At 47.2% G+C, this 21,448-nt stretch overlaps 2 protein-coding genes across 3 annotated transcripts in view; both read right to left on the reverse strand.

Moving 5' to 3' along the window:
- The window catches only part of LOC129344905 (uncharacterized), a 34,300-nt gene extending 22,618 nt beyond the window's left edge, over positions 1-11,682 (reverse strand). Inside the window, exons 1-8 of the mRNA XM_055001821.1 lie at positions 11,555-11,682; positions 9,018-9,293; positions 7,557-7,702; positions 6,336-6,518; positions 5,340-5,574; positions 3,798-3,950; positions 2,864-2,973; positions 108-197 (exon numbers count right to left, since the gene is read on the reverse strand). Coding sequence (XP_054857796.1) covers positions 108-197; positions 2,864-2,973; positions 3,798-3,950; positions 5,340-5,574; positions 6,336-6,518; positions 7,557-7,702; positions 9,018-9,293; positions 11,555-11,561 — 1,200 coding nt within the window. The 5' untranslated portion in view covers positions 11,562-11,682. The remainder of the gene's footprint in view (positions 1-107; positions 198-2,863; positions 2,974-3,797; positions 3,951-5,339; positions 5,575-6,335; positions 6,519-7,556; positions 7,703-9,017; positions 9,294-11,554) is intronic.
- A 1,185-nt stretch (positions 11,683-12,867) lies between these two features.
- Positions 12,868-20,807, reverse strand: CARD16 (caspase recruitment domain family member 16). Of its 2 annotated transcripts, XM_055001208.1 has the most exons (4): positions 20,701-20,807; positions 17,277-17,552; positions 15,346-15,434; positions 12,868-13,004 (listed from the first exon to the last, which is right to left on the reverse strand). In XM_055001208.1, the coding sequence occupies exons 1-3, from the start codon at positions 20,705-20,707 to the stop codon at positions 15,352-15,354; spliced, it is 366 nt and encodes a 121-aa protein (XP_054857183.1). In that variant the 5' UTR covers positions 20,708-20,807; the 3' UTR covers positions 12,868-13,004; positions 15,346-15,351. The 2 variants fall into 2 exon arrangements, with proteins under 2 accessions (XP_054857183.1, XP_054857184.1); XM_055001209.1 differs by lacking the exon at positions 15,346-15,434.
- Positions 20,808-21,448: the final 641 nt, after the last annotated feature.

A 21,448-nucleotide genomic window follows, 5' to 3' on the forward strand; every position in this document is an offset into this window, starting at 1 on the left:
GAACATCTGGAGGGAGCTGGCTCCGCCCTCTCTTGCCATGTTGCTCCACCCACTTCTCCCTAGAGGCTGGTTTGGAAACTGCAGACTGAGGCCCTTAATTGTCTTCAGTGGCCCGGGAAGAGGTAGAATCTTTTCAGCAGAGTGGCTCTCTCTTTGGTGGGCATCTGCAGCGGGTTGTTTTGAAATTCCTGCTGGACCTGGGATGCAAGAGAGTCAGGAGAAATCATGTCAGAAATAGGAGGAGGGAAAGATGGAGCAAGATAGGAGGGCTGGGTGCCCAGCAAATCAAGTGCCTGAGCTGGTTATCCTCCACCCCCAACTTTCACCCCTGTCCCTGCTCACCTGGCTGATAGGGGGGTGGCAGTGGAGAGACAGGCCAGAAGCCACCAGAACACCTGGCAAAAGGGTGTGTGAGCTTCAGAAGCCCCGATGATGTCACTTCTGGTTGAAAACCAAAAACTGTGGGTCTCTGGGACCAATTTGGCCCCAGTGAAAATGCTATGTTTGTGGCTGATTTTAGCCCTGCTAAGACCCCATAGCTTCCAGTTTTCAACTAGAAGGGACATGATTGGTCCTCTGAAGTTTGCCACCTGTCTAGTGACCACCCTGTCCCTTGGTTTAAAGGAAGGTGGGCTGGCAACTTTACAAATAAGCCAGCACTATCACCAGCCTCAGCATTCTTCCCCTAGCCCAGGTGCCTACCTGTGCCAAAGGTGCTCAAATATCAGCAGCATGAAAGGAGAAAAAAGAATGACCAACTGTTAAAAGCTTCCCTGCCTGGTTCTCTGGAGGTGCCAGGAGTGACTTCACCAGTGGCTGGTTACAAGGCAGCTTGGTAGATTAGAAAACTTCAGCAGGGACAACTTTTCTCACTGCAGCATGGCCAGTTGAATCTTTTAGAGGGGCCTCGTCCTCTTTTGTGCTACCTGTACTAGCCGAGCTGGGGCCGGATCTGGCGGCTGCGGAGCACAGGAGAGCTCCAGGACCTTTTCTGCCACCCCCACCAGCACTCCCAAGCCCACAGCCACCTGATCTGGCCCGAATTAAGGCTGGATTGGGCAGCCGCGGAGCAGAGGAGCACTCCAGGTCCCTGTCGTGGGTTGGGCTAGCCCAAGCAGAGTTGTCCAATTCCAGTCCAAAGTTGGCACACAAGTCCCAGGCCAGAGGTGAGTCCAAAATTCAAAAGCTAAGTCGGGGGGGTGGGAGTGGGTCTGTAAGTCAGTTACCGGTAAGATCAGGTCTAGGTGCAGGCAGAGACAGGCCACAGTCCAAAGCTACAGGAGCAAGGCCAGGTTCAAGGGAGTGGTTGCGGCAGTAGCAAGAACGAAACACATTGCTTCCACACCAGGCAGTTCCTGTAGACTGGCTTTTATATCCAGACGTGGTTTGTAGCCAGCTGCTTGGGCTCTATCCTGATGCGACTCATCTTCACTCTCCACGAGCAGCTAGTGTCGGCCCAGGAGGCGAGCCCAGGAGGCGATCTCCCCTGCAGCTCCACTCTCTGCCTTTGTCTGTGACGCTCTGTGGGTGAACTGGGCAAGGGGGGGAAGGGGGGGTGGAAGCCCCTGGCTAGGCTTCACCTGTGGTGTTGGAAATTCCTGGCTGAGCTTCCTCTATGACTTTGGGGCTTGAGGGTGTGTCAGCTGCTGGCTGTGGACTCTGATTAGCCAGCAGCTGTTCTTCCTGATTGCCAGCTTCTGCTGAGTCAGGGGCTCAGCAGAGCTCCTCTCCTCCTGAGTAGTCCTCATTTTCACTGAACTCAGACTGGCCCATGACAGGCCCTTCCCCTGCGCCCCCCCCCCCCAGCACTCCCGGTCACACGGCCTCCCAGCATAGCCCGAATCAGGGCCAGATCGGACAACTGTGGAGTGGAGGAGCGCTCCCAGGCCCAATTCCGTCCAAATCGGGCCCATTTGGGGCCAATTCAGCCCCCTGCGGAGTGCAGCCAAATCAGTTTTCTAGAGCTCGTTGTATTTTTTCTCACAATGGGCTTTGTTGCTAGTTGTTTTAATGTTTTAAATATTTTAATGTCTCTTGTTCACTGCCATGGGGACCCTATTTGAGTGGAAAGGCAGCATATAAATGTTTTAAATAAATTATAAATGATACCCCACTGAGGTCTCTCCCTTCCCCAAACCCTGCCCTCCCCAGGCTCCACCCCCAAATCGCCAGGAATTTCCTAACCTGGAGCTGGCCACCCTAATTGGCACTAGACTTGCAGCGTGCACATGCAGACCTGCCTTCAGGACACAGGCCGTTGCCACACAGCTTACCTTGTTCCGGAAAACAGCAAAATCTTGCACAAAATCTCGTGAGAAGATGCTGTTATCACGCAAGAAGACATGACAACAGCATCTTCTCGCGAGATTTCGCACGAGATTTCACTGTTTTCTGAAACAAGGTAAGCCGTGTGGAAATGGCCCCAGTGTGTTTGCACAGCAAAGGGAAACATCTGGATGCATTTACTCCATGGCTGAACACATGCTTGGCATCAAGGCAGAAAGTGCCAGCTTCAGTCCTTCAAGGTTCTCAGGTGTTGGGAAAGATCCTTCCCAGTCTGGGAGCTTGGAAAGCTGCTACCATTCAGAGAAAGCACAGAGGAGTTGGTCTGATTTGGTGTAAGGCGGTTAGTTGGGCAGTGCCTGTCCTTTGCCTGCTGCAGGCCCAACAAAGGTTAAGTTCCCTCCTCTCTAGTAAAAGATTCTCAGCAAGTCGACGATTATCTTGGCCTGAGACTCAGAGCAGACAGAACAGAGATGGATGGAGCAGTGCTCTGCCTTTTTTTGTGGGGGGAGCAACTTCAGATACATTCCCCTGTAGCATGGAGACATATCCCAAGCCAAACGATGCTCAGAGGGCATACCTTCCTGAAGATCTCGTCCAAGTGGCAGCGCCAGGCATGTTCCTGCATCTGCTTTCTCAGCTGGACAATGAAGACGGATCCTGTCTGGGGGCTTCTCCAGGACACGTTATCTATAAGAGGCAATGTTGGTTGCAGACCACAGTTTTTTAAGGTTATCACAAGAATGCACGTGAGACCAGAGCCAAGAGTCTACAGGCATGTCAACAACGCAGATGGGAGCCACCAAGTGGAGCAGAGGACACGCAGGCTCCTGTGCCTTTAATAGCACTGGGCCACACTGGAATTTTGATCAATGCTTTTACAGGATATTGAAGACCCAGGTTCGAATTCCCACTCTGTCAACCAGAAAAGGGAATCAACCCTGCCTGGCTATGAAGCCAATCTTATACAACATCTATTAGAAATTTACAGAAAAAAGTGAGTGACCTTAGGTAGTCACACACACTAAGCCTAGCCCACCTCAGAGGGTTGCTGTGAGGATAAAGTGGAAGAGTAGAGAACAATGGTGTCCGCTTTGGGTCACCACTGGGGAGAAAGGTGGGGTATAAATGAAGTTAAGTAAATAAATTTTATTGTGTTTATGCAAATGGAAAACAAACCTGAATGTAAGGAAACTCCCACCTTAAAAAACCTATACATTCTCACACACAAATTCTTATTGGACATAACTGTTTGTATGTAAACATAAGACTCTCATCTTTTTTTAATGACATACTTGTGAAAAAAAACCTTGTCTTGCATTTCAGTAAACATTATTTACTTACTTACAGAGCCAAGAGGAAAGGTGAGGTGGGGCCAAGCTATTCACTCCAGAGAAGGCACCTTTCTGCTGGGCAGTTAAAAACCCAGGAGGAAAGCTAGAGAAAAAAGCCAGCAACCCTAGCCGCTAATCCTGCCTCCGTCTCCAAAACTTGCTCCCAGAGCCTCTTCTTACCTGGGGTTGTAGAACAGAAGCAGATTAAGTCACTCTCCACATGCGTTCGCCGAATGGCATCACTTTCGTACTCTTCCAGGGGCCCCAGGTCAGGTGAGAGGGAGTCAGCAGAGAGCATCTTTGTGTCACTCACATATATAATGCCTTTGTTTTCTGGAAAACAAAATGGAGGCCGTTGACCAAGGGCAACTGGTGTCGTAAGTCAGCCTTGTTCTGTGCTCAGTGAAGATTCATCAGAGAAGAGCTGCCTGCAGTTTGCTCTCAAGCTGACCCAGCTGCAGCTGACCTCAAGTTAGATGAAGAGCAACAAGTACACTGTACGGCTGCTCCACTATCCTTGCTATTACCCAGCTCTGGAACTCTGACCCTTGGACTGGACCAGACTCTTGGCCTTTCTGCAACCCCTGACATGTGGATTGGATTCTGTTTACTCTTTGTTGCCTGGTCGTGACTGGCCTCCTAACTCCAACCTCTGGCTCCTGGGGACTACGGCAGCATAACTGGACATGACATCACATGGACGCTCCTATTTATTGCAGGGGCTTTCCACTGTCCAAGTGGGAAACAATCTCCTTGTGGTAGTAGCTTCCTTGCCCAGCCAATTTGCATGTGGCCCTCTAGATCTGGTGCTCACCTCATTGGGCTCCTGTTCAGACCGAAATCTGTTCTGCACCTTGCAATTGCCGTGAGGAAAATAAACACTGCAGTTTCCTACCAGAAAGACTTAAAGTGTGGATATCTGACACCGAGAGCCATTTGATACAGTTACTCGGCATGAGCCATTTGATACAGTGAAAAGTTAAATGCCTGCACATCCACATCTGGAAACCTCTGCCCAAGCAGATACATTCAGCCAGTGTGGTGTAGTCATTAGAGAGCCAGGCTAAGATCTGGGACACCCACAACACCTGCCATGGAAGCTTGCCAGGTGACCTTTGGTCACTCTCACTCTCTCTCTGCTAGCCTAGCCTACTTCTCAGAGCTGTTGTAAGGAAAAATGGAAAAGAGAACTATGTATTCCACTTTGGGTCCACATTGGGAAGAAAGGTGGGGTATAAATGCAGAAAATAAATTAATATTTTGCACTGTGGCTGGTTGATAAATGTGCTTCTGTTTTATGACTCACTTTCAGAGCTATTCGTTTTGCGTGACGTCCACACTTTGAAGTGGGTCCTGTGAAGAATGCTGGCATTCCACAGAGAAGGAGTTGAAACATTCTAAGGCATAAAGCCAGTGGTGAAAAGCAGGCGAGGATTAGCGCTATGTTCTGTGACGGGATTGCCAAGCGGCTAGAAGAAAACCCACCTGTCCTACTCCTGTGCCTCTGACAGCAACTTGATCTACAGAAATCAGCTAGGGAAATCTTGCCCAGCCTGGAGATAAACATTTGCTGATGGAGCAGATGTGAAAGGCAGAAGGACTGAGACAGGCAAACAAGTTGGCCCCCTTACAAGAAGACTTGCCATGCCTACAAGACAATCCTGCCTGCTTCCACCACCTTTTGCCTCTTCTCTTTCCTAGAATTCCATGCCCCAAACCTACCTCCACGGCACGCTTGGATGATGATCACTTTGGGCTTATCCCTCAGAGCCGGGCAGTTCTTGTTGTTGAGGATGGAGTAGATGGTGTCGTGGGACAGGATGTCCGAGTTCTCGCCCTGACTCTTCACGCCACACAGGCCGGACCGCAGACCATGAGACATGAGCACCACGAAGGTGCTGTCCGAGGTCTTGTGTTCCTCCCGGGCAGCAAAGGATTTCAAACAATTGGCCATGCCCTGCAAGCAATGAGCCAGGAGGTTGGGTCAGTCTTGCAATGACAACCAACTGAACTGTGCACCCTTTTAGAGGAAAACTGGGGTGCTCTGATGCTCTTCTTCCTTTATTGTAATGCTGCTTTCACACACGCTGGATAGTGCACTTTCAATCCAATTTCGATGTACTCGAGCATTAGTTTGCAAGTGGATTTTCCCATTTCTCATGGTAAAATGCCATTGCAAACTGCACTGAAAGTGCAGTGTGCACTTATTCAGCGTGTGTGAAGATCACTGCCCGAGTATCTCTTTCCCTTCTTACAGTTCTTCTCTACTTGCAGTGAGTTGTCCTTCTGCCACAATACCCCTCCATTCCATGAATGTTGGGAACTTGTGTGTTGCTAAACTGATTGCAACTTTTTTGGGGGATAAAACAACCTTTCATTGATGTCTGAATCTCTGTGAACCAGATTGTCCTTGCTAAAGAATACCTACAACTCTAAGTCAAATTTTACAGGACCCAGGAGACTGGGAAATGCCAGATGTGTCAACTGGCCATAAAAAGCAGTGGGGGAGAGCCCCCTGATCTGCAGTGGCATCAAGGCACAGGGGAGGGTTAACTATTCCTCTCTGTGCCTGCTTGGCAGCTGCTAAAAATACTAAAAACCTTGCAAAATTGATAAACCAGCAACCCTAACTGAGCATAGACAATAACATCTCTTGCTCATTAGTCAGCCCGGTAAAGGACGGGCCCTGGCCTCCAACCATCCCAGTGCACTTCCTACCTCTGAGCATAAATTCTTCTTCATTTCCACCTTGTACCCCAGGCCTGTCAGGAGGCACTCCATCCCTTCCATGTCCTTTTCTGCTCCATCCCTCCTGGAGAAGTTGTTAGACTCAAACTCTATGTTGCAGATGATCAAGGCCATGCGGGTGCGCATCTTCAAGTCCCCGATAATAGGATAGATCTGTTGGGGTGGGAGGGATGGGGAGTGACAAGCCTTCTTCAGCCCGGATTGCTGAAGAAGGCTAGGAGGACCTCCTAGAGCACACGGTCATTCCGGATCCTAGGGTCAGTTTTCTCTCCACAGAGCAAAGAACTAGAACTCTTCTTAAAATGGAGCACGTTTGCAACATGCATATCTTGCTTTTTCCTTAGATTGACTTTTTTGGATTATTGGTGGTCCAAATGTTGGGGACGCCTATCTGGAAAACCAGGACTCTAATCTGGAGAACCAGGTTTGATTTTCTAATCCTCCGCTTGAATCCAGCTGGGTGACACTGCGGCAGTCACAGCTCTCTCAGAGCTCTCTCAACCCCACCCACCTCACAGGTGATTGTCGTGAGGATAACAACAACATACTTTGCAAACCACTCTGAGTGGGCATTAAGTTGTCCTGAAGGGTAGTATATAAATCAAATGTTGTTGTTGTTATTATTAAATTTCTGCTCAGAACTTGCTTTGATAAGCTGCTATAAGCCTACAATTTCCCCTCTTAGGCTGATTCAACATGAGGATTATTCCCCACTTGGATAACAGGAAGCCCCCACAGTAAAATGGAGCCTCCAAATGACATCTAGTACCATCTGTACACAACTTGCCTGGCTCCAGTTATATTCTCCTTTGGTGGTGGAAAATGCCTTCAAGTCACAGCTGACTTATGGCAACCCCTACTGCATTTTTCAATGCAAGAGACCTTAACAGAAATGGTTTGCCATTGCCCTGCCTCTGCAGCCACCCTAGTTTTCCTTGGAGGTCTCCCCTCCAATTACTAACCAAAGTTGACGCTGCTTAGCTTTTAAGATCTGGCAAGATCTTGGATAGCCTGGGCTATCCAAGTCAGGGCATATGTTCCTTTACTCCAAACAAGATATAAGCTTCCTTGTCTTCATTTTCACAAACACATCTATCTGTTAAGCAGAAATGTCAAGTGGCAACAGCTGCTCCTATCCTGTTGGGGCCACCAAATCCCCAGTCCTAAAAGTCAATTTAGTTCTGCCAGCACCTTGTCAGCTTTCTCATTTTGGATCTTCTCAAAGACGTTCAGAGGACAAAGCTTGATCCCCTGCCTGGATTCCACAGGCTGGGTTTCTTCCACAGAGAGGACAGTTCTTGATCTGGCAGCTTGGAGGGGCTGTGGAGATGGACTTCCTGGAGCCAAGATGGAAGATCTCTGTTAATGCATATATTGCGTTTCAATACAAGTAGTTTCAAAAAGTGAAAACAATGAAAAAATCTTTAAAATAGAAAACTTTAACTGCACTCTTCATGAGTAACAAAGAAAGCCTGTGTGGTATAGTGGTTAGAGCAAGTTCTAATCCCCACTCTGCCATGGAAGCTCGCTGGGTGACCTTAGGCCTGTCACTCTCTCTCAGCCTAACTTACCTCACAGGGTTGTTGTTGTGAGGATAAAATAGAAGAGGGGAAAACTATGTAAGCTGCCTTGGGTCCCCATTGGGAAGAAAAGCAGGATATATAAATAAATAAGCAAGGAATCTTGTGGTACCTAAAAGACTACTGAATCTATTGCGGTAGTCCAGAAGAGCCAAGGCCCACTTCATTAGATGCATGAAGTGTAACATTCAGTAGGCAGAATGCATTGGGTGAATAGGTGGGGGAGTTACTGCAAAGAGAAGGCCAAGTTTCGCAGGACACGCATGGCAGAGCACAAATTGTGAAAAGAGTGAACAATCTACCCAGTTGGGTGTGAACTACTCTCTGCTGAACTTCCCACCTGTCATTTCCCCCCTTTCATGCAAAAAAGATGCCTACACCATGGATAGGCTACAAGCAATTAAAACAGGGAAGCTGGTGGAATGCCCTGCCTTGATACTTCAGCACATGGCAGAGCATTGATCACAATGTACGACCACTGAAAAATCTCAGGAAACATCAGGTTGGCTGCTTCCACATGGTGGCGATTCCTCGTTATACACTTTTTGGTACCACAAACGCAGAGGCATCGCCAATGGCAACAGACCAGTGGGGAAATTCTCCAAGTTTCCCCTTGGAATCTTCATATACCTACCATTCCATCCCCTTGCCAGCTTTTAAAAACAAACTGGTAGCAGCTATATTGCTGTGCAGTTATAATGCTATAGCTACTACAGATAAAAAGGCCAGCAAAAAGCCTTCCAGCGGCAAGAGGAATGGCAGGTGCAAGGAGATGCGGAGGAAAAATGGAGCAGAAACAGAAATTGGGGACAATATCATACGGATGCTCCAAAACAACCATGCCGAAGCAGCCTTCGGAAGTGACATTTCCTTTGTGTGTTTTTTTTAAGGATTGTTCAAACTCATACATAACAAGCCTGCCTACACAAGCAGTCCTGAGGAATGGCTCTTGGTTTGGGACCTACTGTGGGAAGCACCCCTGGAAGTTGGTGGGCCAATTGCTTGAGGGCAGCCAAATGCATTGAGCCTGGACATAACCTGAGTAGAGGCTAAACTGCAAGTTCACACATACCTTCCAAGAAGGCGGTCAGACCCAGCTCGCCGGCCAAGAAGCCATCTCGCGAGACGATGCTCTTGATGGCAACGAGGCTGGCTCTGGGGCCTTTCTTCCTGACGTCATCAATCAGCATTCTGGCTTGTTCCCGCGTCACAGCTGATTTCTCCTTCACCTTCTCCACCTCCTCGTCATTTAGGACCTCTTCTTTTAGCAGATCGTCCAGCATAAGGCCAATGACAGCTTTGTTCACCCTCTCCACAAACTGTGTTCGCGCTTCTCCCAACTTCTTGTCTGTAAGAAAAACACACACCCCACTCAGTCCTTGTCTTAGCTGGAAGGAGGTCAAGAGCCGAGGGTGGATGCAATGTGGTCAGTGGGGCTAGAATGTTGGAAAAGAACCTGAGATCAAAGTCTCAAGTCCTGAAAATACACTAGGTGATCAAGGAGAAGTACCTTCCTTCTTTGGAGTCACATTTGGGGTGTTGCCAAGTGGACAGAGGCAGGTACAAGCCATCTTAGAAGAGCTGCTATTTAAATAAAGTGGAGGCATACAAGACGACCACAGTAGCCCAAAGCCCTAAACTCAAGCAGGGAAGAGGAGCTGGAAGACGGAAAAACATCTCTTTCCTTCACCAGCGCTTCATGTTCTGTGTTGAGATCAAAGAGCCAAAACACACGTTAAGAAAAACCTAGGTTCAGCACGTGTTCTCTTACCTCAAGGTTTGCCGGGATCTGTAGGAGTCCTGGAAGCTTAAAGTTTAGCATTTACAGAGCAGCAAAAAGGGGAAGGGAAATACAGGCGCCTGTATTTTAAGCTTTAAGCTTCCAGGACGCCTTTAAGCTTCCAGGACGCTTACAGATCCTTTAAGCTTCCAGGACTTTAAGCTTCCAGGACCCCTACAGATCTTTAAGCTTCCAGGACGCCTACTTTAAGCTTCCAGGACGCCTACAGATCCCGGCAAACCTTGAGGTAAGAGAACACGTGCTGAACCTAGGTATTTCTTAACGTGTGTTTTGGCTCAAAGTCTTTCAACAAAGCTCGTACACTCATGGCAGAGCCACGGACTCCAGACAGCCTAACACAGGAGGAATTTTGGGGAAGCAACCTTAGCAGAACTGGGGAGGTATTGGACAAAACAGCTATGATCAAACTTAAAACAAAATCCGGCTATGATCAGCCCACGTTATTCTTGTTCTAGCTGCGGACCATGAAGTGTTTCCTAGCTCAAGAAGAAACAGGAGTCCAGTAACACTTTAAAGACTCATCAGCTTTTTCTTATTCCAGCAAAAGTTTTTGGGTCCTGTTTCTCATAAGGAACGGAGAGGGTTTCCACGCAGCACAGCCTACATGCCTTTGACAAAGTGGGCTGTCCTGTCCTAATGCTTAGGCTGGAATAAAAAGTCGGACGAGTCTTTAAAGCGTTCCTTGCTTCCAGCTTCTTTTCACTGCTGCTGATAAACACCATGGGAGAGAAGGGCCAAGATCACAAAATGAGGGCCTTGGTACAGGAAGCTTTCATTTCAGTCCGAAGTAGAGATTTCAGAATCCCCTGTGCTCCCGCTCTTTCCAGAAAATGTGGGTGAATTTGCATTTGAAGATGAGGAAAGGAAATAAAGCATCTCCGGCAAAGCAGCAGGAGGGGGAGAGGGTCAAACATTTGGGGAGGCAAGCAGGTTTTCCAGCAAGCATTTGGGCAGAAGTGATGGAGATTTGTGTGGGACCGAAGGAATCCTGCTCCAGTTTTGTGTCCCAGACTCTTCCTGGGATGTTTTGAATCCAGAAAACAACGCAGGCTTGTGAGGGAGGGTGGACTTAAGTCCTTTGAGGGTTGCCAACTCTGAGTTGGGGAATTCCTAGAGATTTGGGGTGGAGCCTGGAGAGGGTGGGGGGTTTGGGGTGGTTGCTCAGTGGTGTATAATGCCATACAGTCCACCCTCCAAAGCAGGCAAAACTGATGACTATTGCCTGGAGATCAGTTGTAATTCCGGGAGATCTCTAGGTCCCACCTGGAGACTGGCAAGCCTCTTTCTCGGAGTCACACGAGGCCCCATCGTTTCTGAAAACTGCAGCTCTTGCGGTAAGGCTATTCTCCTGGAAGTGGCTGAGAACAAGCTGCGAACTGATGTCGACAATCAATTCCCTTTTTAAAAAACCAGGAAGCAAGAGAAAGAAGTTTCCGACCCGAGGGGCCGCAGCAGGTCAGAACAGAAGAGCATGCCTCGCCTCTTTCACAGTGCAGAAGCAGCGATCTTTGCCATCCGATCTAAGCACCTGCGAGACCCCCAGGGAACCTGCCTTTCCTAGCAGCCACGCGACTGAGCAGCAAACGGTTTTCTTTGTGCAAAGAACGGCGGGAAGTGTAGGGTGGGATGGAGACAGCCTGATCTCTGGCAATGGAGCCCCCCCCCCCCACTTCAAGGCAAGAATCAAGTGAGGGAAGCAGAAGCAGGCAAGCAAATATTTCACAAAACGGGGGAGGCGATGAATGAAAGTGTAGCCTCCCTTCCAAAAAACCCCAACCGGACGAAAAGTTTCCAAGCGAGCCACCTACCCGCCATGATCCCAGCCTCTTCGGAAGCCCAGCGCGGTCTGCTAAGAATGAAAGCAAAAGGAAGACCAGCCCTCGCTTCCTCCTGCTGTTGCAAAGGGGGAGGGCAGAGGAGGCGCTTTTATCCCTTCCCGTTGCTGGAGTCCCCGCCGCGTGGCTGCCTCTCCTGCCCGTTATTGTTCTTGCTGCATTTTTCTTTGCTGTTCTATGGCTGCTCTTTGACTGTTGGAAGTGTAGAGAGTTACTAAGAGCCAAGCCACAAGTGACGAATGACACTTGCCTGGCAAGTGAACAGACTCACGTGTATTCCTCCCTGTTCACTTGCCGCTCACTTGCTCACATTTGATCAATGTGGCATGCAAGTGAATGGCAAGTGAACAGGGATGAATACACGTGAGTCTGTTCACTTGCCAGGCAAGTGTCATTCGTCACTTGTGGCTTTGCTCTGAGCAGTGGGAGATCCCCCACCAGGACCCCGCCTGCCTCCCGGAAGGCGTTTCTGCTCCTCGCTGTGTCATTACGGGTTCGTGACTGTCCCCCCTTGAGCGTCATGTGTAAGAGTCTCTCTACAAGTTACTAAGTAGTAGCTAGGGACACTCAAGTGCAGGATTGTATGTGCAGTCCTCAATTCCCCTGCAGGCTGTTCTTGCTCTGCGCACATGAGTGCCGCTTTCATAGTGAGCCCAATCTGTGTGATCGCATCTGCAAGTGATTCCAGAGGGTAAAGTGCTGATTCAGCTCTGTTTTCGCTGCCAGAACAAGTACTGTAGGCTCCTTTGACTTGCCAATTTTTATTTCTTTAAGGAGTGAGACCATGTCAAGATCTGCATTTCAATGAATGGAGGTGGGGGAAACTGGGATACTTTTAGCAGTTGAGGAGGAGGAACTGATATCGAACACGTGATGTGGAGCAAATTGAAGTGTGACTGTGCAAGCGAGTGCATGGAAAGTTGGAGGGGGGACTCATGATATAGCAATGTGTAGAGAGACCACAAATAGGATCAAGCAAAATAACTTACACTTGTTCTTTCTTTGGGGATACACGTGCACCGCTACGGAGACAGAGTACACTTGAATATAAGACCACTCCGTGTAAAACACGGATGATAATATCACATAATAAATGATAGTAACAGCCTTTATCAAAGTAAACCAAAATGATGCCAAACAGGCAGAATTCTTAATAATAAGCACACACCAACCCTCCTGAGAACCTATAAAGAGGTCCAGAAATGTATCAGCCTATAGGTGAAAACGAATTCAGAACAAAACTCAGATTTCCATGCAACCAGGATTGGAACTCAAGATCCATCAAATAGTTGTTAGACTTTTATTCAGCATTATACAAAAACAAAATTAATTCCCAACATGAAATAACTGGAAGCCTTCAGAGATTCTCTCAGCCAGGGTCTTTCAGGAGTGCAGCAGGACTACCTTAGGTTTCCTTCCAGCTCTGAAACAGCAAACAATGAAACTGATGAAATACAGAAAGGTCCCAGGCCCAGATACCTATGCCTGAAAAGGGTATAAAGCGTAGCGTATAACGTTTTCTCCACTTGGAACAAATGTGGTCAGTGAAATTTCTGGAATCTCCAACTTGCCTCAGTCAGTGTATGAAACTATCTTATCTGTCTTGCTAAAATCACCTCAGGGCCCTCCAATATGTCCTAACTATAGATCAACCTCCCTCATAAATATAAAAACAAAACTACTCACTGCTCTGCTAGCGAAGTGTTTGAGCAAATGCTTGTCCACAATTCTTTTCCCCATTCCCTGGTCCAGGTAGGCTCTGTACCCAGAGGACGAACGGCTAACCACTTTAGACTCCTTTACGCTATCCTGGCATTTGTAGTTCAAATGTGTTCCCTGGCTCTAATTTTCTCCCTGGGTGTGGAGGTCAAATGGATCCTATTGACCAAGTAAATGCAGCTTATAAATACACAGGTCAGTTGACTATGTCTCCTCTGGTACTAATACTAGATTTTTGAGAAGAAGAAGTCATGATCAGGTTTGGAGGAGGAAGAAGTACTACAGTTTTATGTTGTTCTTCTGGACAGATTAGTGCCCCACTCAGAGTGGTGAACAAAGTTGGTGTTATTATTATCCCCACAATACAGCTGGGGAGCTGGGGCTGAGAGGAGTAGCTTACGCAAGGCCACCTACTGAGCTCATGGCAGGAGTGGGATTCGAACCAGCAGAGTGCTGATTGATAACCCAGCCACTTAACTACTGGTATTTTTATTTTATTTATTTTGTCATTTGTCTCGCAGCTTCCATTTTGCAATCACGCATGCCATCCCATGACAATACATGTACAATATGGGGCATGCAAAAACCCCTATGGGTATGGTTCCTACATGGGTGACAAAATCAGAGGCAGATTTTGGAGCAGAAATCTGGGGGCATCAAAATGTTGTATGATACATACTTATTAAGTACTTTTACACAAATATGATAGTATGATTTCTGTAAAAAGTATTAATAGACCAACTATTGGAACAGACTTTGATCCTAATAGTATGTTTAACCTATTACTGTTGAATTCTATTATCTTTTTGTCCTTTTGGCAAGGTCCACCCAACAGCAGGCTGCAGCTGGCAAGCCCTATAGATAGAATTAGACTTCTCTGTGCAGAGGGTGGAATGAGTTGAGTTACATTTGCTGAATGTTTTATTCTGTGCTTTGCATTCGAAACATACCTTTCCATCTAACGGGAGGCCTTCATAAAACCATTAAGCCCAGAGTCCAAAGTTACCAAAAGGCAGGACTGGACAAAATGTATTTTATTGCAACCCCAGCAAGTCAGGCACACACCCCAAAATGAACCTTGGGTCAGAATTGTTGGGCTTTGCAATCTTAGGATAGACACCCCAGAACAGGCTCTAGTTAGGAGTTTTCTGGGATGTTGTTCTGGAATGTTGACTAAAACATCAGGGGAGCAAGATTTCAGTCCTGTAGCACCTTAAAGACCAACAAGATTACCAGGGGATAAAGTCAAGCTTCCTTCATCCAATACTTTTTAAAAAATTCGATTTATATACCACCCTTCAGGACAACTTAATGCCCACTCAGAGTGGTTTACAAAGTATGTTATTATTATCCCCACAACAAACACGCTGTGAGGTGGGTGGGGCTGAGAGAGCTCCAGGGAGCTGTGACTGACCCAAGGTCACCCAGCTGGCATAAAGTGGAGGAGTAGGGAATCAAACCCGGCTCTCCAGATTACAGTCCTTTGCTCTTAACCACTACATCAAACTGGTTCTCATCAGATACCGGACATCAGATACTTTTGCATCTGATAAAGGGAGCTTTGACTCTCAAAAGCTTACACCCTGGGAATCTTGTTGGTCTTGAAGGTGCTACTGGACTGAAATCTTATTCTTCTACTGCAGACCAACATGGCTACCCACTTGAAATTAAAAAAAATGAGGGGGTTCTGCAGTGTCATACACCCATGGGAAAGATCAAGATGGGTAGCTGTGTTTGTCTGTAGCAGTAGAAAAGGGCAAGAGTCCAGGAGCACCTATAAGAATATGGGAGGGAGTTTAGCTACCGTTGCCTTCTGAGTTTTTTGCTTTCTCTTTTATTGATTGACTTTCCTGTTTATTTTCCCCACGCTTTTCCTTTTTTTCTATTTCCTTCCAGTTTGAATCATAGATGTGGGGGCATAGGATTAGGCAGACTATCAAAAAGTTGGGCTAAGGGGCAGCCAAGGGACACTGGGGAGAGAACAAGGGGTGCGCAATTCTGGGGAGCCAGGCAAGGTGCCGCTGGGGGAAATTGGAGCAGCATACCTGTTCTTAATCATGCATCATGGTGGGTGCATTCTTCTGAATGTGAAGGAGGGGCTCAGGGAGAATCTTTGTTTGGTGGCCTTGTGGCTCTGTGTGCAGAATGTTAAACCTTGTTTACAAAGAGGTCAAAAGCCATTAAAACATAATAAAAACTTGTAAGAGCTTGAATGCCTGGCTGCTTCCTGCCGTCCCTGTTAGGGCCCCATCAACAGCCTCTGGAAGCTGGAGGGAAAAGTTTTCTTGGTTGCAGTCAGGCCCAGGTTCCTGGCTGTGGCCTCTCTACATTCATAAGCTGTTTTTTGGAAAAGTCTTATTCAAAACAGGGTGAATAAAAAGCTCTGGGGTTAAGTTCGAGACTAGTCAGTGGGTGACACAGAATCCCTTGGGGTAAATCTTTATCAAATCAGAGGCAAGAGAGACATGCCAAGACATCTTGGGAAGTTAAAGGGGCTCCAGAATACACCAAGCTGAGCAGTTCTAATTCCAGCACTGCAGGGGGTCACTCAGCTTAGTGGTGCCAATCCCATGCGTTAGTTCACTCACTGCATTGGAAACTGGTGAACTGACACCAACTCTTGTTGATGCTCAAGTATCTGAACCAAACAGACCCTGTGATGGTGACCAAACACCCTTTCTAAAAGTCTGGGCTATTGTAGGAGAGGACATCTGTCCAAGTCATATGGTCCTTCTTTATCCTCAGCTAATCTTTTGAGTCAGCAGCAGCCTCTCCCCTCAAATTAGTTTCAGACTGGGAAAGGAGAATTGCATAGCTCAGGGGTCCCCAACCTTTATAAGCCTGCAGGCACCTTTGGGATTCTGATGTGCGTGGTGGATACAGCCACAACACGGCTGCTGCAGGAGGCATAGCTAACTACAAAATGTCAGGCAGTGCAGGGTTATGCATACTTCTCATAATAACTTTTCAACATTTCCAGCAGAAGCTCTGCTTAACAGAGTGCATTTTAAAATAAATGTATTGTTGAAAAGTATTTTTTTGCATACACACAGCTTACCAGTCACACAGTGAAGACTGTTATACTGTAGTGATGGCTGCTGAAACAAAAGCCCTGCTAGGCTGTGCCCACTTTCTAAAGACACTTGGTGGGTGCCAGGAAAAGTGTTCCTGGGCACGATGGTGCCCACAGACATCATGATGGGGACACTGGCATCTGTGCCACTGCAAAATTAAAGGAGACTATCACTAAGACCAGGTGCTAGCAATTCAAATGGGGAACTTGGTGGAATTCCAGGTTTTGTACCTCTTAGGGCTCCCAGGTGCCTGCTGGTGGCGGGCAAATTCCCAGGGATTTGCCGCCTTGTACACCAATTGCCCAGTGATTGGTGGGAGGTGGCAAGCTCCTGGAGGTTGCCCACCACCGGCAGGGCCCTCAGGAATGGGAGGTGCATGTGTGCTCCCAACAGGCGTGGTGACATCACTTCTGGAAGTGATGTCATTGCGCCAGCCACAGGAGTGTTCCCGCTCTTTGTTTGGGGCTGATTTGGGTCCCCAATAGGTCAAAGTGGCCCCATGCACAGTGCGGGAGTGCTTGCACAGCCGGCATAGTGATGTCACTTGCAGAAATGACGCCATCGTGTCAGCCCCGCATGCACATGTGCTTTACCTGGTGGGAGGGACCTGGCAACTTTTGCACCTCTACATGTGGAAGATGATTTGTCGCAATATGCAACTGCTGAAAAAATCACCAGGAAGCATCACTTTGTGGTGATTCTTCTTTGTTAACAAAAAGGATCTTGCAAACATACCCAGAGTCAGCCGGACTGCACAAGCAATCCTGGGGAATGGCTTTTGGCTTGGGCCTAGTTGTGGTGCGTACCTCTGGAGGTGGGTGGGGTAATCGCTTGGGGGCAGCCAAATGCATTGAGCCTGGGCATACCCCAGGTTAGAGGCTAAACTGCAAGGTGGCACACACCTGCCAAGAAAGCTTTCAGGCCCAGCTCTTCAGCCAGGAAGGCATCTCGGGAGCAGAGGCACTTGATGGCAATGAGGCTGGCACTGGGGCCTTTCCTCCTGACGCCGTCGATCAACATTCTGGCCTGTTCCTGCGTCAGAGTAGATTGCTGCTTCACCTCTTCCGTCTCTGCCTCGTTCAAGACCTGTTCTTCTTGCAGGTCATCCAAGACTCCGTAGATGACAGCTTTGTTCACCTTCGCCACAAACTGCGTTCGCACTTCTCTCAATTTTGTGTCTGTAAAAAAAAAAAGGTCCCTCCCCAATTTAGTTGGGGCAGTTAGGGCTTACGACACAGAGGGTGGTCCCTGGCCATCTACCATGGTCTGCTAGCTAGAACATTGGGACTGGACTTCATTCCTTCCCTTCGGGCTAAGCTGGCATTTAGATCTGGGAAGCAGCTCTCAAAAAAAGTATTTGCAGAGTTTAAAGTTGCAGAAGAGGAGAGCTAATTTGAGTAAGGGGTTGGAGCATCTTTCTTGGGGGGGGGAGTCAGCTACAGGGACTGGGGCTTTTCAGCATATTGAAAAGGAGCAGATATGAGAGAGGTTTATAAAATCATGCCTCGGGTGGAGAGAGTGGAAAGAGATAATTTTTTCTCCTTTGTCCCATAATACTAAAACCCAATGATAGTGATGGTCAATAAATACCACATTTTAAGAAACAAAATTTTAGTAAATCCTTGCCAAGCCTTTTCAGAAAAGATAAGATAGTCTCACCTCAATCCTGATTTAAGAAATTTGGGTGGTTTGGCTTTCTATAGACACAGTTGTATGAGCCTCACATGACTTTCTTAAAATATGTGATCCATGGTTTCTAAAGGTGTGATATAAGACAGGCAGAGCGTTCTGAACAGTAACTGTTGCAAACTTTGTCCCATTGTTCAGAGACTCATTCTGGACATAAAGCCATTGATGCATAAGTCATCTTTCTCAAGGCTGAAGTTGTAGGTTTGCAGGAAGAGTTAAAAAAGCATTTTTGCAAATTAACATAGGTACCTAAAAGCAAACAGGCCTATTGTCTCAGAACATACTAAATAGTGGTTTAAAGTTAAAATCTGCAGCCCTCTGATATAAGAAGTTTCTTCCAAGCTTCTTACATCAGAGGAAGGCTCCCCTGTCTCATAATACTAAAACCCAATGAAAGTGATGGACAATATATTCAGGATATAAGGAAGTGAGCAGCAGAGGACGGCCTCAGCCTCTAAGCTGTTTGTTGGCCATCCAGGGCGACTGGTTGAGCAGTATGAGACAGGATTCTGGACTTAGCTGGACCACTGGTCTGATCCAACAGAGCACCTTTTATGTTCTTGTGACTCCAGGTAACATTTCTTTTTGACCTGGCTTTCTAATGCATTGTATTTTAGCTCATCTGCCTTCAGACATTATTATTATTATTTTTTATTTGATTTGGTTTATAATCCGCTCTCCCCTCAAGCAGGCTCAGAGCAGATAAACAACATAATAAATACAACATAATACAACAACATAATAAAATATTATTTTTATTGCCATTACTGTTTAAATGTCTTCAGCGTTATCACCTCGTTTCCCTGTTTTTGCTGCTGTGATTGCACAATGAATTTTTATTGAAATACTTCTACTCTGAATACTGGCATGTTGTTTTATATAGGACTTGTATTCCTCTGATGCCAGTCCATATTTTCATGTTGTGGGTTATTTCATTTGGTTTTTTAAAAAATGTTCTCATTATGAGATTATACTCATAGCACAGATTTTTAAACCACCTTGAACAATTTGTATTTGAGAGTGTGGGATTCATTTTTTTTCAATGAATAAATAAATGACAAACTACTAATTAAGTTCCATCAGTACTATGGGTGGCCTTGGGTAAAAAGGTAAAGGTAGTCTTTCTTGGCAGTCTTTTTACGGGCAGGTTTGCTGTTGCCTTCCCCAGTCTTCTACACTTTACCCCCAGGAAACTGGGTACTCATTTTACCAACCTCGGAAGGATGGAAGGCTGAGTCAACCTTGAGAGGGCTATCTGAACTTGGCTTCCTCCAGGATCGAACTCAGGTCGTGAGCAGAGCTTGGGCTGCAGTACTGCGGCTTACCACGCTGCACCACGGGGCTCTTTTTCATCGTTTTCAGTCTAGGGTTGGCTCTTCTTAGATGGAGGGTTTGGAGTACCATATTGGGAAATCTTTATCCCCAATAACAACATTTGATTTATATACCGGCCTTCAAGACAACTTAATGCTCACTCAGAGCGGTTTACAAAGTATGTCATTATTATCCCCACAACAAACACCTTTGCGAGGTGGGTGGGGCTGAGAGAGCTCCAGAGAGCCGTGACTAGACCAAGGTCACCCAGCTGGCTTCAAGTGGAGGAAGGGGGAATCAAACCCGGATCTCCAGATTAGAGTCCTGCGCTCTTAACCACTACACCAAACTGGCTCCTGCAATATTATATAGCCACCTGCAACATTAGTACAGAAAAGGCTGACATGGAATGAAAAGTGGACCTCAAAGACGATTTCGACTTCCCAAGAGCCTAGAAATAGAGCGAGCATTTTGTTCTTTTGTTGCTTGTGCTTCTGATACTCAGCAGTGCCTCAAGGGCTGACCTGGGCTGTACTCGCTGCATCTGTTTTAAACATTTAAACTTCTCAGTGATGTTTCCGTTCCTCAGGAAACAGACATCTGAATGATTCTCAAGCATTCAATAGCTCCTGACGCCATGATTTGAATCTGCTTTACTTGAGGAAGATACTGGTGGGACTGGTCGGGGGCAACAGAGATCCATGCACAGCATCTTAAAAAGTTAAAAGTTGCCTCCACTTTGCATCAAAGTTGTGCAGGGGGTGGTGGTGGTTAATCTTTCCACTCCTGCATGGTTTTGCCTCCCATAAAGCACCATCCTTATCCCTCAGTAGCAAGCTGATGAGCAAGAAGCCGTGTGTCTTTTTTTCTCTCTACCAGGGCTGATAATTGCACTGGGAGGCAGGGCTTCTTTGGCTTGCTATTAGAGAACTGGAATATCTGAATATTCCCTCTAGCAAGTCAGAAAAAAGGTCAGGACTGCCTACTGGGATTGGCAGTGGCTCTCCAACGTCCCCCATACAGGGAGGTCTTTCTGGACACCTGCCACAGTTTGAATAGACGTTGCCCAATGAACCTGGGATCTCCTGAATGTAAAAGAGGTGCTCTTTGAACTGAGCCATGGCTCCATCTTAGAGAACAGGAACAAGATAGCTGAAGGGGCGCTCCTTTCTGCTTGGCGTCTTTGCAGAAAGGAGGAGCAGGATGTCGGGGAGTGGGTGGTGGGGGATGTGAAAGAGAAAGCAAAGCTTGATTTCCCCTACCTAGTAACACACATGTCGAGAAAACAAGGAGATTTTCATGACAGAAGCCAAAGTCACCTACCCGCCATGTCCCCTTAGAAGCCACGATCCTCCTGGCAAAAAATCCCAGCGGGGTTCCCCAGCACGGTTCAACGTGGTGGCTGCCGATTGTGAAAGTAAAACATTCTTCCTTTCCTGCTCATGTGAAAAAGGGAAGGGCTGGCCCCAGGAACTCAGGAAACTGTATTATGCCACATCAGTCCCTTGTACCTTCTTACCCAACATGGTCTACTCACAGGCAGTAGCCCTCCAGGTCTTTCCTGGCACCTGCTACCTAATGCCAGGTAGTTACCAACCTCCAGGTAGGGCAAGGAAATCTCCCCGAATTACAACTGATCTCCAGATCATAGAGACAAGTTCCCTCCCCTCTCCAAACCTTGCCCTTCCCAGGCTCCATTCCCCAAATCTCCAGGAATTTTCCAATGCAGAATTGGCAACCCTAGTGCCAGGGAATGAAACTGGAACTTTCTACAGATGTAAGACGTGCTCTGCCCACAGCCAGAACATTTCTCAGGATTTCTGAGAATTGAAAAAGCTATCAGGGTTGCAATTCTGTGTATGCTTACTTGGGGAAAAGCCCCACTGAAAACAGGGGGGCTGACTTCTGAATACGCATGTGTAAGTCTATGCAATGTGTTGCTATCTGCAGAGAGGGCTTATCTCCATACCGAATGCTCAGGCATTTGGCTAATTCATAAAAGATTGAACAGATTTTGAATTATTTCTACTGCAACTACTCAGCCAAGTATGAAGCTTTTTTCTTCGTACAG

The sequence above is a fragment of the Eublepharis macularius genome, chromosome 17 (assembly GCF_028583425.1).
Source record: "Eublepharis macularius isolate TG4126 chromosome 17, MPM_Emac_v1.0, whole genome shotgun sequence".
NCBI classification, from domain to species: domain Eukaryota; kingdom Metazoa; phylum Chordata; class Lepidosauria; order Squamata; family Eublepharidae; genus Eublepharis; species Eublepharis macularius.